This window comes from Parasteatoda tepidariorum, chromosome 1, assembly GCF_982258835.1.
Source record: "Parasteatoda tepidariorum strain Cologne lab strain chromosome 1, Ptep-v5.0, whole genome shotgun sequence".
In the NCBI taxonomy this organism is placed as follows: domain Eukaryota; kingdom Metazoa; phylum Arthropoda; class Arachnida; order Araneae; family Theridiidae; genus Parasteatoda; species Parasteatoda tepidariorum.
Window position 1 is genome coordinate 127,747,150 of NC_141755.1, and position 15,583 is coordinate 127,762,732.

Below are 15,583 nucleotides of genomic sequence, written 5' to 3' on the forward strand. Positions count from 1 at the left end.
AATAAAGTATTTTTGTAAAAGGGGTTTTCATCAGTTTTTTTATATGAAAACCTTCACTATTTACCTTTAAGAACAAGCTGCTTTCTATAAATTTACACACATACAAATTTATTTAATTCTTCAAAAATAGTTTTTGCTATGGATTCTAGTTTTAAAATCCCAGGGCTTTACTTTGTTTCTATAAGCATCTTAACTGATTTTGAAGGTCAATGTGGGTCTTCTACTTAGGTCCCCTCAAAAAACACACTTTTCTTTTAAACATTCTCCTCATCATTCAGGGCAGAATAATGAAAGCTTTTCTTGCCTGTAGCCACACATTAATTTTCTCTCTAAAATATGCTTTACTCTCGATGCGTTGTCTAAGTGACAAAAGAACAACATTTTGTTTTAAAAAATTGATCCAATCAACTACAGTGATGCTAAAAAATTAAGGACTTTTAAAAACCTTGAACCAAAATTAAGTACTTTTAACCCCTTCTTTCTCGCTGACGAGAAATTGACGGAGTGAGGTTTCACCCTCTATTACTCGTTCTCGTGATGTTTCCGGACTGGAGTGTTAAGTTGTAACGCGCCAATTATAAGAATAAAACAAATTCATTTATTTTGCCCGGAAAACATTTTATTTCTCCTTTTACACGCCAGATGGCAGTACCAGGATATTAAGGTTCTCCAGAAGAGATGAAAACAATGAGAGATGTAGGAAGAAAACTACTGACCAGATTGTGACCTCTGTATCTCATGCTTTGAAATTTATCACACAAGAAAAAATTACTAATCTTTATTTATATTATACGACCACATATTTTTTAAACTTTTCTCAATTGCTGGAAAACCAACATAAAGTCATAGAATGTTGGCTCTTCCTAAAAATTTAATTTTTTTAAAATTTCAAGCTAAAAACAAAACTAAAAAAGAATATATATATTGTACATATTTTTATATAATTTTCAATGATAAAAAAATAGGCACTTTTATGACCGTTTTCTTGAAAATTAACTGATTGTTAATGGGTTAAGAGCCCTCATTTGACAAAATAAAAATTAAGCAGTTTTTAAAGACCTGGTGCATAGCCAAATTATTCAACAAAAAATTAAGCACCTTTTAAGCTCTTTTTAAACACTCAAAAAATATTTTTAAGCACTTTAAAAAAATATCATAATTAGGCAGGGTTGCAAAGTTTTCGACAATTGACGGTTTTATCTTGTTTTAACCACCGTGTTAAAAGGAGAAAAAAAATAACCTTTTGGCATTGTTTTTGAAAAATATCAAACATCATGAAATTTTGAATAATGTAAAACGAATGACGTTAGATTGGGGTTGAATTAATTGCAAAAACGTTGATGTGTCTTTTTGCATAATTCGAAGCGAAAATCAGTATAATAAAGGAAAAATCTCATTTAAAAAAAGGGAAAATTAAGCACTTTTTAAAAATATCCAATAAAAAAAGGACCTTTAAGGGCTTTTAAAAAATCAAAAATAAGCGCTTTTAAAAAACGCCATGCATCCTGCCTGTTGTAGCACTATTGGTACAATAGAGAAGTAGCAATAACCCTAAATTTAAAAACAAAATTTCCTGATTCACATTTTTTTCTATACACACACTATTACAGACACATACTTCAATTTCAAGGTTAAAAAAAAAAGTTACCTTTAAATAGTTCTTAAAAGCTTTAGGATCAGAATTCAAAGCGTGACAATATTGTTGTATGTTTTCATGTGAGAGGCGTAGCGTGGGGAGGTAGCTAGTCTCGAGATAATTCACAAACTCCTGACCCCTCGCATCGAGCACAGTTTTGAGGCAGAGGGCACTCTCAGAGAGTGCCAGTATAGTCTGTGCATCATTCAAATCAAAAGTGTCTTTGAGTGGTGCCATGAAGCAGGCAGGAACAATGTGGTTGTACATGAATTCCACAAAACTGGCCTCACTTCCACCCCACAATTCCACCATCTTCTTCAGGATGCCAAAACACGTTTTCTGCGCCTGAAATCAATTATATCATTAAAAACAATTTGCTTTATAATAATTCCCAATATTATACGCAATATATTAAGAGTGAGCTATATTGGGATAACTCATTAGTTTTAATTGCTGGAAAAAAGAGCTGAACATACTTAAATACTGCAAATGAAATAGTTTAGTATAGCTGAAATATCCCATAGATTACGCTTTGAGTGGGTCCCCATTCCTTAAAGAATTCCCTGTATTTTTCCAGTTTGGAAAGAAAAAATCTAAATTCTCTGTATTTTCCCTGTTCTTTTAGGTGATTTTTAAATTCCCTGTGGATTGGGAGCCCTGATTTAATTCATATGATAATTTCTTTTTCATATACTCAGCAGGGCAAGCAGATCCCTCATAAATACAAAGTGGTGGCTCAGGAGCGTTAGCCTTCCGACAAGGTGAACCGGGTTCGATTCGAATTCCCCGTCCGGCTCGCATCGATGCTGTCGTTAAACATCTTTTACAGTCCCCTTGCCGTCAAGCTAACCGTGGGAGATTTTCGTGGTTTCCCTCTCCATGCAACGCAAATGTGAGCTAGTTACATCAAAAAGTCCTCCACGAAGGCAAATTTCATCCAAGGAGTTCCCTTGTCTTCTGAGTTCAAAATTACAAGGATACAGAGTTGAACATGAGTAGTCATAAACACAAAAAATTGGGTTCAACAATGATTATAAAAAAATAAAAATTATTATGATGAAAAATTATTTATTGAGTAAAAGAAAATAATTATACATTTTCTTTCACTCAAAATTAGTTCTGTGATAAAGGACAAAGTTAATGGTTTCTACTGGCAACATGCCGACTAACTATCAGAATGAAAAATATCAAAATGGCATAAAGATGCCAATTTTTAAAAACTTTTACTTTAAAAGAATTATAAGAGTCCACTTTTATAAAAAAGGGACCCAGAAATCCTACTTTTAAAAATTCTAGCAGAATGCCCTATTTCAGCATTATTCGGCAATATACATTTTATAACGTTATTATCAATTTTAATTTTTTTTTAATAAAATGAATTTTTTTTAAAACTTGAACCAATACAAATTTTAATATAAAGGACACAGTAAAATACAAGTCATTTGATTTTTTAAAAAAATCATTAATTTTAGTCAAAAATATTTTAAAGTCTAATTTTATTGATATTAAAGGTTTCATTTAACAGAAATGATAATACCTACATTATCTGATGTTTAACCCCTTAACAATTGGTTAATTTTCAAGAAAACGGTCATAAAAGTGCCATTTTTTTGGCTTTTGTATTTGTAATACGTATTTGATTAGTGCTGCAACTAGTTTAAAATAAACTAACTGTCTACAATTACCTTAAAAATATACTGGCACTGCCAACAGGTGTGTAAAATGAGAAATAAAATTTTTTCCGGGGAAAAGAAATGAATTAGATTTATCTTATTGGCGCGTTACTACTGATCACTCCAGCCCGTCAATATCACGGAAGCGAGAAATAGCGGGCGAAAACTCACCCCGTCATTTTCACGGGAGCGAGAAGGAAGGGGTTAAAACAGATTAATAAATATAAAAAAGTTACTAAATGTGGGTAAAAGTTATGTCAAACTTTTATATTAAAATTTTTAAATTAGTTATAAATAAAATGGTTGATTGTTTAATCCAGTGATTCCCAAAGTGGTCTATCCCAGGGGTAGACGACAACCTGCAAGGGGTCCATGTCAAGTGAAAAGAAATTATAGGTTCATGAAATGAAAATGGGGATCAACGATAGTGGATCTCATATTAGCAGATCGTGACTTTAATTTTGGCATTTCATAAATGGAATCAACATACACTGATAGTACCTATTTACTTACATTAGACTACCTTATAATATAAAGACATATACATAATAAAGACATTTACATTCTACATAATTTAAAATAGTAGCTATGAAGTAAAATTTTATTAAATCTTAAGTTATTAGAATTATTTTCTGATACATAAAATTGATGCCAAAAGTCTATAATTTATAATTAAAGCATCAGGTTCATCCCTCCCACTAAAAGCATTTATTTATTGCTTAGTTATTCTATATAATAGATACTAAATTTTAATTTGTTTCGTTTTAATTTGAATTTAATTAATAAATGTATAAAATTAACATGTGTTTTTTTTTCTTAAGTTTTTCACACTACACTTCACTACAGTTAGAAATTTAAATCTTTTATAGTGAGTAGCACTATACCAGCAGTCAAAAATACATTTGAAGTTGATGAATTTACAAAAAAATCAATATCAGGTAAGCAGGGGGTTGACCCAGAACCGAAAAACAAGGCAAGGGAGACAAAAAAGTTCAGGAATCACTGGTTTAATCTCTTTCTTAATTTTAACTTTAAGGTAGGGGTGCACCAGATTGACCAATGAAGGGGTCTCCTTCCGATCCTTTTTTGTAAGAAATTTTTATTGATAAGAGAAAAAAAATCTGTTAAATTCTCTCCACACTCAGTTTTTGCAATTATTCATTGTAAGTTTATTAGCATTAATTGTTACTTTTCTTGTAGTTAATTGTTAGTTCTTTTTTCTTTTTTTTCGTGGTGAGCGTCTTTCCGTAAAACAAAAAGTTATCTAAAAGAAAAAAGCTCTGAGAAGAAACGATTATTCTAATTATTTGAGGAGAAGTAATTTTTTATCTGTGTATAAAATTGTCGAAAGAACAGCCTAAACATTTAAGAGAATTAAAAGTTGCTTAAATCAAATCATAAAAAATAATATCATATGAAAAATAAGTATTTATTTCTTTTGTCCCTTTATGTTATTAATTGCTAAACTTCCAGCTACTGCATTGAAATAGTGAATATTTGAAGGTAAAGACATGCGTTTGGTATATTTAAAAAATATATAGTGTTATTTCTATTATATAGATTATTTTAATTAATAAAATTTCTTAAGATGGGATAGTTTTAAATTCGCCCCATCATAATCTATGATCAAAACTTAACTAATTTTAAAGGTTTTTTTCTGAAATTAACAGAAGTGAATTATCATAATACAGAAGTGAATTATCATAATACAGTAGGCGCCGTATCGGAATTTCCGAAAGAGGTCCGGTGAGTGTATCTAAACTTAGCTTCAAAGAAAATAATTACAACAGTAGAAAAATTTAGAATCTATATTTCATTTTAGTGAATGTTTGATTTAGTACAAAAATCTTATTGTAATTGAATAATTTACTATGTCATCAAAATGTTAATCAAACGTTTATTTATGATCTCTGAGAATCGAGGGTGAAGGGCTAAGGACTCTTTTTACACCCCTCAGAGGTTCTCTTGTAACATCATTCATATAGCAGGGGTGATTGTGAGCCCAAGTCAAAATTCCGGAAAATTTCTTGAGTTTAAAAAAAAAAAAAAAACAGTTTAAATTGAAAAATTAGAAAAAAATTTAAGCAAGTTTTTTTTTCCCTTTTTCTCAATATTTCTTGGTTTACTTAAAATATATTTAAAATTTTACACATACCTATACCATTTACATATACCTATGATGACCTGGAGAAGCAATTAAAATTTACAAATATGTCTTTCTTTCTTGAGTTAATGATTATAACAACTATTTACTGATAAAAAATGAATATTAATCATGAATATAAGCTTATAAAGTATCTGGCTCTCCCTTACAAACTAATAACTTGTGTTTTTAAGTTCCACCTTTGAAAATTTGATTTTCGGAAACTTCTGCAATCAATGATTTTTTGAAACGTCTGGACCTTCGATCTCCGGAAACTTCCGGATCACTGCTAGCGAAAAATACGGAAATCCGGATATTTTCCGGACCACAATCAGCCCTGATATAGACATTGCTGATGACCTTTCTTTAGTTGAAATGTCGGTACCGTGGTTATATGATGTAAATGTCCGCTTTTTCGATGGACTGAGGTATTTTTTGCTTTGGGTAAACACGTTAAAACCTGTTACAGGTAAAAACCTGTTTACCTGTTTGAAGGGATGCCACAGAAAAAAAAGGAACAAAATAGTTGCTAGCCTAAAGCATCAAAATAGTTGACGAAAACTATGAAAATAGTTGCCTAAATAAAAACAAAAATAAGATTAAAATTTTATTAAATGACTTAATTGTCATATACCATGATCTATTTAGTCATGTTGGTGGCAAATATGATAATTTTTATATAAACATTAGTGTTCTAGCAATAAATTTCTATATCAAAAAAATTTTTATATTTGCAGAAAATTAAATACTTTGAATTACTAGAATTCTTTCAAAAAAAATATTTTTTATTAAAAAAAACATACTTTTCCTTAAAAATTTTTAGTTTAACTAATAATTGATTCAGCAAGTATTAGAAAATTATACATACATATATTGTGAAAAGTGATGATTCAAATTCGAAATTCTCACATTGTTATATCGCATTAAAAATTGGGTTTTCTAAAATCATGCAGAATTTTGTAGTAATAACAGCTGAAAAGGCGATGGAGAAACAAAATAGATTTACAACGGAATCCTGTTCACATTAAGCGCATTTAAAAGTGATGACTCAAATTTGCAATTCAAAAATTTTTTTTTGTGTTCAGAAGAAGCTGCTGCAGGTTGTCAACCCAATTTATAATTTCTTTTTTAAAAAAAAGAAAACATAGCTAAGAGCACAGAAAAGTCTCCTAATAGTCTCCTTTTCCTGAAAATAGTTTCTTTTTTAGCCTTTTTAAGCAAAAAAGTTGGCATAGTCGCCTCAAGTCAAAAACAGTTGTAAATAGTCGCATTTAAGTCACCACTGGCAACCCTGTATTTGCGGGTGCAATTTGATTTTCATTGCTTTATTAGTTCTAAAAATAGGACTAAAATTCAAAAAGTGAAATTAATATGAAAGGGTCCAAACTATGGGTTCCCAGAGTGCGGCTATATTTTCAAAGTTAGGAATGCAAATGTGTGAAAAGATGTTTATTCAGAGAAAATACGTGCCCGATTTTGTAATTTAATGAATAGTTAGAAGAAAATAATTTGCATAATTCCCCAGAAACCATTAAGATTGATACGTGAATCAAAGGAAAGTTATTCAGGGTTTGCACACATATACGTGTGAGAAGATGGGCTCTCATGCATAGCTCATCAGACTGACAAAGGCAGGGGCATACGGGGCAGTTGCCCCAGGCCCCACATCAGAGGGGACCCCAAAGAAGTTTTTGCCCTCGGTAGCCCCAAATAGTCTAAGTCGGCCCTGATCAGACTTTGGATTTTCTCTGTATTTTAGCCTGTATTAATTTATGTAAAACAATAAAATGTTTAGCATTTGAATGTAATTGAAAAAGATTTTATTGTAATAGTTTGCATAATATGTTTGTTTGCATATCTTATCGTTTTTTGCATTGTTTTTCTTGTAAAGAATTAACTTCTATTTTCCACAAAATAAAAGATTTTATTATTTGGAACTTGTTACTTATTTTAAATAATTCAAGTAATGTGCAAGATTGTTTGTTTTGACCATGCAGCATTACATTAGAGATATTTCCCAGACGGGTTTAATTTACGGTCAATAAGCGTTAGCAGGGTTTCAAAATTTCATAGTTTACGAAAGTCCAATGGTTCTGAGATACGCACAAACAATAGTAATACCCTTCTATATTGTGTTTCATCTATAAAAACTAGTGAATTTGTAACACCAGAACTCTGTGTAGCATTTTAGCACAAATTTATTTTTCTGCTTCTAACTAATACTTGCAATACATAACTTCTTTTTTTTTGTTGTTGTTAACGCAACCTTAAAAACATTTTCAAGAAAATTAATTTTTTGTTTAAAACATAATAAATAAGGGAAATAAAAATACAAAATTTTACCAAAGGATCTGGAAAATCAACTGCACCTTGTATCACAGTAAGCAAAATGCGTTCAAAATTCTGAGTATCTATTAGACAAAGAAAAAATAATTTGTTTGAAATGATTCAAAATTTATTCTAAAAAAAGGTTTTGCCAATTTTCCGATCTACATTTTTGTTTTAGTTAAGAGTAAAATGGCTTACATTAAAAGAAACTTAACAGTGGTTAATCCTCACTTATTACAAAAGATCAATTTTATTTTTAATGACAATAAGAAAAATCTACTCATTTTGGAGTAGATTTTTCGAGGATACATTGTTGTTGATGCATTGTATCCCTTTCGAGGATACAATGCATCAACAACAAAAAAGTGACACTCTATCTTCTAAACTAATTATCAGCGCCATATGGAAAAATCCAGTAGATTTTACGAAATATAAATTTCATGATAATTGTTGCAAAATATAAAGATTTTACACATAGAGAATTTTAGGGATTTTTATAGTCATCAAAATAGAAAGAACTGAAATATTTTCCATTTATGATTTCACATTAAATGTTAACATTTTATGATGTTTATACATAATTTTGATTAGTATTTGGCATTTCATTGATAAAAGATAGTTAACTGAATTTTATAAATGGGGCTTGCTTCCTTACGTATTAGTGACACTTATTTAAATATTCAAGAAAGAAATAATCCTTACAAAAATTCTATTTCAATAGGGATTTTTTAAGGAAACTTACTCAATTTTAAGGAATCTTTGAAAATGTAAAAAAAACAGGAGAATTTTTATTGAACCAGTAGACCAGGAGAAATTATCAAAATCCAGTAGTCTACCGGAAAATCCAGTAAAGTGTATAAGTAATCTTAACCATAGCAAAAAAACATTTTTCTATTAGTAGCAGTTGAATTCCATGCCAATTGAAACCAGTAGTAGAATTCCAAGAGTAACAGAGGGGAAATCACACAGGTATTTTATCATAAAAAATGTATTAAATATATGTAAAAACAAAAAATTTTGCAATAATATGCTACTTTAAGGTGCAATGTTTAATTAAATGTCATGATATTTCCCTGTAACTATTTGTCAAATTTGTAAAATGTCCCCTCTGTTACATTGCATTTTTTGAAGTTAATAAAAATGTGTTAGCAATTTAAAAAGTTTTATAATAATTTATTTTACCTTGAAATGTTATAATTAGAAGAAAAAAATTACAAATAATGTTTAGGATGTTCCAAATCACAGAATATAGTGAAAATAACAGTGCAGGTCAAAAATGTGGGATTTTCTTTGTCCCCTCTGTTATGGACACTTTTAATTACCTGGCAATTAAATTATGAGGCTCTTTTATTATATTATGCAATTAAACTAAACACTGCATCTTAAAGTAGCATATTACTGCACAATTTTCTGTTTTCACATATATTTAATAAATTTTTTAGGATAAAATACCTGTATGATTTCCCCTCTGTTACGCTTGGAATTATACAGCAGGGAAATTCCCCGCTGAAGTGAAATATTTGGAACGGTTTGATTTCAAGAAAATTATTCCATTTAATAATGAGGACATTTTTTGTTTGTTTATAATTCAATGCTTAGCTTAACACTATATTGTTAGTGATTGCATAACTTTAGATCAGCTTTTCATGTTCTTAAATGCAATCTGAATTAGATGGCTTTTTCGCAACAATTTTTTTTTCTTATTGAAACAGGGTACATAGCCAAATCTTTCAACAAAAAATAAGTACTTTTTAAGCACTCAAAAATACTATTAAGCACTATATAGATTAACAAAATGCAAAATAATTTTCAACGACTTTACATGAATTACATAAAATAACTAGTTTCTAATAAAGATTCTTGATTATATTAGTCATTATAAAATGGAGAAATTTTTCGGTTTCATATCAGAGGGTGGAAAATGAAGCCTGAAATTGTGAATATCTTGCAAAATGCTGCACATGAGAGTACAAGAATCTCGCCGAACCCAGCTTGGTAGACTAACGCGCGGACTCGCAAGCATTTCATCTAAAATGTAAAACGGTTAGTGCTTTTATACGCTACCGTCAGAGGGTACGCCGAAATGAATTGCGGTGAAAGCGATGAAAAGAACAATGTGAAAAGCACGCTTTTGCATAATACATGGCGAAAATAGACATGGTAAAAAAAATCTCGAGCATGGAAAATTAAGCACTTTTTAAAAACACCCAAACAAAAAGCACCATGTAGAAAGTATCATATAAGCCTGGGAAGTCAAAAAAGCAATGGAGGATTTTTTAATTAAATAATGATGTTCTTGATTTGCAAAGTAAACAAAATCATCCTGAACTTAGTAATTTTGAATGACATCGTTAAAACTTAAAAAATAAATCGAATAAAAAAAAAACTTAAGAACTAGAAGACCAAATTTGTCACAACCTTCAGAGTATACTTACAAAAAGAACTATTAAAATATATATTATTGTACCTCAGACGGGTAGGACCCCTACCTTGTGATACTATGACCTCTGAAATATTGTTGGTGACAATAGCAGCAATGAAGAGAAAATAGCTTCGTTGAAGCAAGTGCCGTTCATTTTGTGCGGGCTGATCATTTTCATCAATGGGTAGGGAAAGAGCATTGAATATGGCACTCACAAAAGGCAAGAAGATTTGATGAACAAATGGTACAACATCTTTCTAAAATAACATAAATTGCATTTTGGCAAATTATAACAAAACAAAATGATTGAATTTCATTGCACAAGAGTAAAATTTAGCTATATAGCACCAATGCCGTGAAATAGAAATGTTAAGCAGCAAAAATTGAATTTTTATAAATTTTTTTTTGTTTTATAGTGTTACACTTCAGAAAATTTAGTAATTTTTCAGTTATAAAGCAACATAATTAAACAATTTTGCGTTTTTGCTTTGAATTAAAATTCACTAGTAATAGTTACAAGCTAAATAGTAAAGTTTATAAGGATTTTGATTGTTCAAATGCTTAACAATTTAGCCATCGAATTGCCAGAAAAAAGTAGCGTTTAAGAAAAATTAACTTTCTAGTATTTTCGAAAACTGTGGTATTACACAAAAGTCTAATTAAATGTAATGAATTATTTGAATTTAATAAATAAATTGTAGTAAAATTATTACATCATATGTATAAAATAAAATATAACACAAAACCTGAGCACACAAAAAAACCTGTTTTTTGCACAAAACCTGTTTTTTACACACAAAAGCAGTGCAAATGAAAAAGAAAAATTGAAATAACTATGAGCATTAAAAAAACTTAAACATCAAGCATTAAAAAAACTTAAAAATAAAAGATTAAAAAAAAATTATCAAATATGTACTTTCCAGGGTTCAAACACAAAAATAACACTTTTCCATGTATTCCAAGGATAGACAAAGAAATTCAATGAAATTTGTATTTAATAAAAATGTAAATTAGAATTATAAATAAAATCGCAACTCTAAGAAAGCCTTTATATTTTATATACTTTTATTTAAAAAAAATTCAGGTGATTTAAATTAAGCTGACTCTGATTTGAAAGTAATAAAATTGTCAGAACTAAAAACATGACTGAAGGGAAATAAAATGAAGGGCAATATTAAATAGAAAAGTTTTTATTGCAGAAAAAATAAAAGTATATAAATAATCTGTATATAATTAAGGTTAAATCACCGCATGAACATTTCGAAAACAAAACTGCAATAAACAATTAAATAACCTAATATATTAGCATCCATAAAAAAAACTTTAATATGGAAAAGATAAGCACCAATAATATTGCAAAATTTAATTGAACGATACTAATTTTTTAAAAAAAATAACAATAAAAACATATTTTTAACACCTAATATCCTAAAACCATCCTACAAAGTAACTGGAAAATATATACATAACCCATATGTAAGTAATCCATACTTATTAAGTTAAATTAAATAGAATAAATAATTAAAAATTAAAGATTTTTAACAACAGACAAGCAAAAATAAACAATAAAAATCTAATATTTTTAATCCTTAGAAATGAATTGTTCTAAAATATGAAACAAAGCGGCAAGAAAACTAAAGATAGGAGAGAACTTATTAATCATTAAAATAAAATAACAGCTTTTTTAAAACTAAGAAAAAAAACTGATTTTTAAAAAAATATCATACAAATAATCTTGTTTTAATCAAAATTAAATTGCATTTAATCAACTGTTTTTATATTTAAAAAAATGATCATAAATAAGGAATTTTAAATGATTTTTAACAACAGACAAGCAAAAATAAACAATAAAAATCTAATATTTTTAATCCTTAGAAATGAATTGTTCTAAAATATGAAACAAAGCGGCAAGAAAACTAAAGATAGGAGAGAACTTATTAATCATTAAAATAAAATAACAGCTTTTTTAAAACTAAGAAAAAAAACTGATTTTTAAAAAAATATCATACAAATAATCTTGTTTTAATCAAAATTAAATTGCATTTAATCAACTGTTTTTATATTTAAAAAAATGATCATAAATAAGAGGGATAAATAGATAGAAAAATATAAATTAAGATTTTAAAAACAGTGAAATTAATCAAAAAAAATATTTAAAAAACTTAATACTAAATAATTACGATAAATAGTAAAGCAAAACACGAAATAAATAAATAAATACGTTAGTTGGTTCATTTAATTGAAGTTAAGTCAAATTACAACAAGCTAAATAAAACTAAATTATAATAAACTAAAGATTAATTAAAATCCCCAAATTAACTAATAAAAAACAAAATTAATAATTAAAGAAACAAAATATATTCTAAATCTAATTATAAGGAAAAAGGAAGATGATGAAATTAAAGGGAAACTTATTAATCAAAATAAATTAAAATAACACTTAAAATTACCAAAAGGAAAATGCAACATAAATACTAACAACATAGCAGATTATAATAAGATCAACTAAATTTTAAAAAAATTTTATCTTAAAATTCATAAGTAAGAACTAATTTTTTGAAAATAAAAATTTTTTGTGATAAGAAAAAACTCATAACATAGTGGAATCAAAAATGTAAAAAGAGAAAGCTGCAATCTGCTTCATAAAATAAATGTCTGCTTTTAGTAATAAATAATTGAATTAATAAACAATCTTCTGCTTTTATTTCTTTGGACAAATTTTAATGAAAGCAGTTGTGATTTCACATCAGGCAAAACTTGCAACTTCCACCGAATCAGTATTAAATCAAGCAAAAAATATTGTTTCTTTAATTAATCATCATCATCCGAGTTGGCCAGGCAGCCCAATGTGGGCCGATACCTTCCTCTGAAGATTTCTCCATAATGACTTCCGATTTATCTTTGATCTCCAATTCTTTTCAATTATTGCAAGAAAATCAGACTCCACCAAGTCAGCTGCTCAACCGCGGCCTTCCCCACTTTCTTGTTCCAGTGGGTTTAAAAAGCAGCATCTTTTTTATTGTATTGTCATCACTCATTCGGTTTACCATCCAATTCATTCTATTCATTTTTATGTATTTAATAATATCGGGTTGTTTATAACTCTTGTACAGTTCAAAGTTAAATCTCCCTCTCCAGTTATTGTTTTCATTTACACCACCAAGTATAATCCACAAAATCTTTCTCTTAAATATTGCGATGCAATTTTCCTCCAGTTTTTTCATTGTCCAAGCCTCAGAAGCATATGTCAAGACTGGCCTGACAAAAGTTTCGTAGAACTTTGTTTTTCTAGAAAGAAACTTAGATTTTGTAAATCTTCTCATCACTATTTGCCAGATAGAGTCATTTTGTTGTCAATAGTAATAATTGATCCTAAGTAAGTAAAACTCCTTACTTTTTCAAATCTATACGAATCTATTTCGAGGCCTGGGGCTCTGTTTCTTGATAATAACATATATATTCTGTTTTCTCTATATTTATGAGTAAGCCCATTTGTCTTGCAGCCACTTCAAGGGCAAAAAATGCCTCTTTCAGGGCAGGAAGGGAATTACATGAATATCATCAGCATATGCAAGCAGTTGTACTGCGACCACAGGTATTGATGTTTGAATCAAGAATAACTCTCTCAAGTGCAATATTGAAGAGAAGAGAGAGAATCTCCCTGTCGAACACCTGTAAATGGGTCAAAACTTAATCTTACACTTCGTATCTTTCAATGCAAGTCTTGTCAACTTAAGGGGACACGGGACCTAGAAATCATAAAATTTTCAAAAAAATTTTTTTTTGTTAAAAATGTAAAGATAGTCAGCCTGAATCACGTGTTGTTCGAATTTTTTCGATACGATGATTTTTTATGATTTTATAGCTATTTTTCTGAAAAGTGGGCGTGGCACTTTTGACGTTCCATAAGCTGTCTGTTTGTTTACATTGTAGTTATCAAGCTTATTTTGATTTTTTTTTATGTTCAAATCAATATTTCTATAAAATATTTTTTAATTAGTATAATGTGACACTGTTTGGCAACGCCAAATTAACTTTAACCGTACTTTTGTTTAACCGTACAATTGTGGGCACTTTGAATTCAAATGTATGAAATTTTCTAGCATGTTATCGAAATTCTGCAATATGCTTTTCCTATGTCAATGTCAATAATTTTTTTATTTATCTGGTATCAAATATATTATTTGTTTTATTAAAATTATAGAGAATAATGTTTTTAGTGTAATTTTTATGCACACAAAAATAATCTTTTTTCTTTGTTTCAAGGTTACATGACATATTAATATGATGCATAACGAACAATATTTTTATGTGAAAATCGTTTGTATTGGTAAAAATTTAGCATTTATTATATTAAGAATACATCGGAAGTTCTTTTTATATTTTAAGCATGATATTATAGCTATTACAGTGAGTTTTAGTTAATTTACACAAAAAAAGTAGTTTTTCTCCGTTAACTTTTTTTGCATAATTTACTTCTATAATTTGTCCCTTGTGTCTGAATATTTGAAAATTTTGCCTGAAAATTTTTCATATGCTTCATATGACTGTTATAAAGACAATGTAGCATTGTTTTCACGAAATATTAATTATAAAGTTTTTTATACAACTTTAACCGTAGGAGGAAATGAAAATTTTCGAAAAAAAAGCGTCGGAACTAAAAAAAATTTTTTTTCTCAAAACCTGTTGAAGTGAAACAATAACTGATGCTAGAGAGTCTTTATATCATCATTATCTATCTATAGAAAAAATTTTAAATTATTTGGATGAAATTTCAGACACAAGGGACAATTTTTGTATTTTTTAAAATTTTAATATTTTATTAAATTTTTAAAAAAATTTTGACCAAAATTGTTTTTACTTGGCCTATTTCCTAAAATATGCTAAAAAATTAATAAATTATGTTCATAATAGTAAAATTAAATTAAAAAACAAGTTTTCATTTGAAAGGTCCCATGTCCCCTTAATGAGTTTTGAAGGCATTTTAAAAGTATTTATTGCTTCAAAAAAAAACTTTTATTAATACTATCAAAAGCAGCCTTGAAATCAATAAAAAGATGTTTTGTTAATTAATATCTAATAAACACAGAAGATTAAAAAAAAAATTTGTTCGTAATAATTAATGTATTATCCAAATGTTATCCCCCACAATTTGTAGAACGTTTTTGCAAATCACTTTTTCCCAAACAATTGCCGGTACAATTTGAACATAAGCCAACAAACTACAAGATTTCAGAAAAAACTTTTATCAAGAGAAGTTCAATAAAGAATGACATCAGAAAACTTTTGATTTGACAAAAATTTATTAGCAATGAGGTGGAAAGCACAGAATTGTGATATAACAAATAATAATCTCAATAAGTGTAACTTCCGAGTTTCCT

General features: G+C 28.5%; 1 protein-coding gene across 9 annotated transcripts in view; it reads right to left on the bottom strand.

The window, feature by feature from the left end:
- Positions 1 to 15,583, bottom strand: part of LOC107443002 (exportin-T) — a 116,636-nt gene that overhangs the window by 3,256 nt on the left and 97,797 nt on the right. For all 9 annotated transcript variants that reach the window (XR_011636312.2, XM_087152600.1, XM_016056725.4 and 6 more), the window contains 3 exons: positions 10,270 to 10,459; positions 7,796 to 7,863; positions 1,649 to 1,981 (listed from right to left, as the gene is read on the bottom strand). Coding sequence is in view for 8 of the 9 variants with exons in the window: in XM_087152600.1 (XP_087008726.1) it covers positions 1,649 to 1,981; positions 7,796 to 7,863; positions 10,270 to 10,459 (591 nt within the window). In the remaining variant the exon portion in view is untranslated. The remainder of the gene's footprint in view (positions 1 to 1,648; positions 1,982 to 7,795; positions 7,864 to 10,269; positions 10,460 to 15,583) is intronic.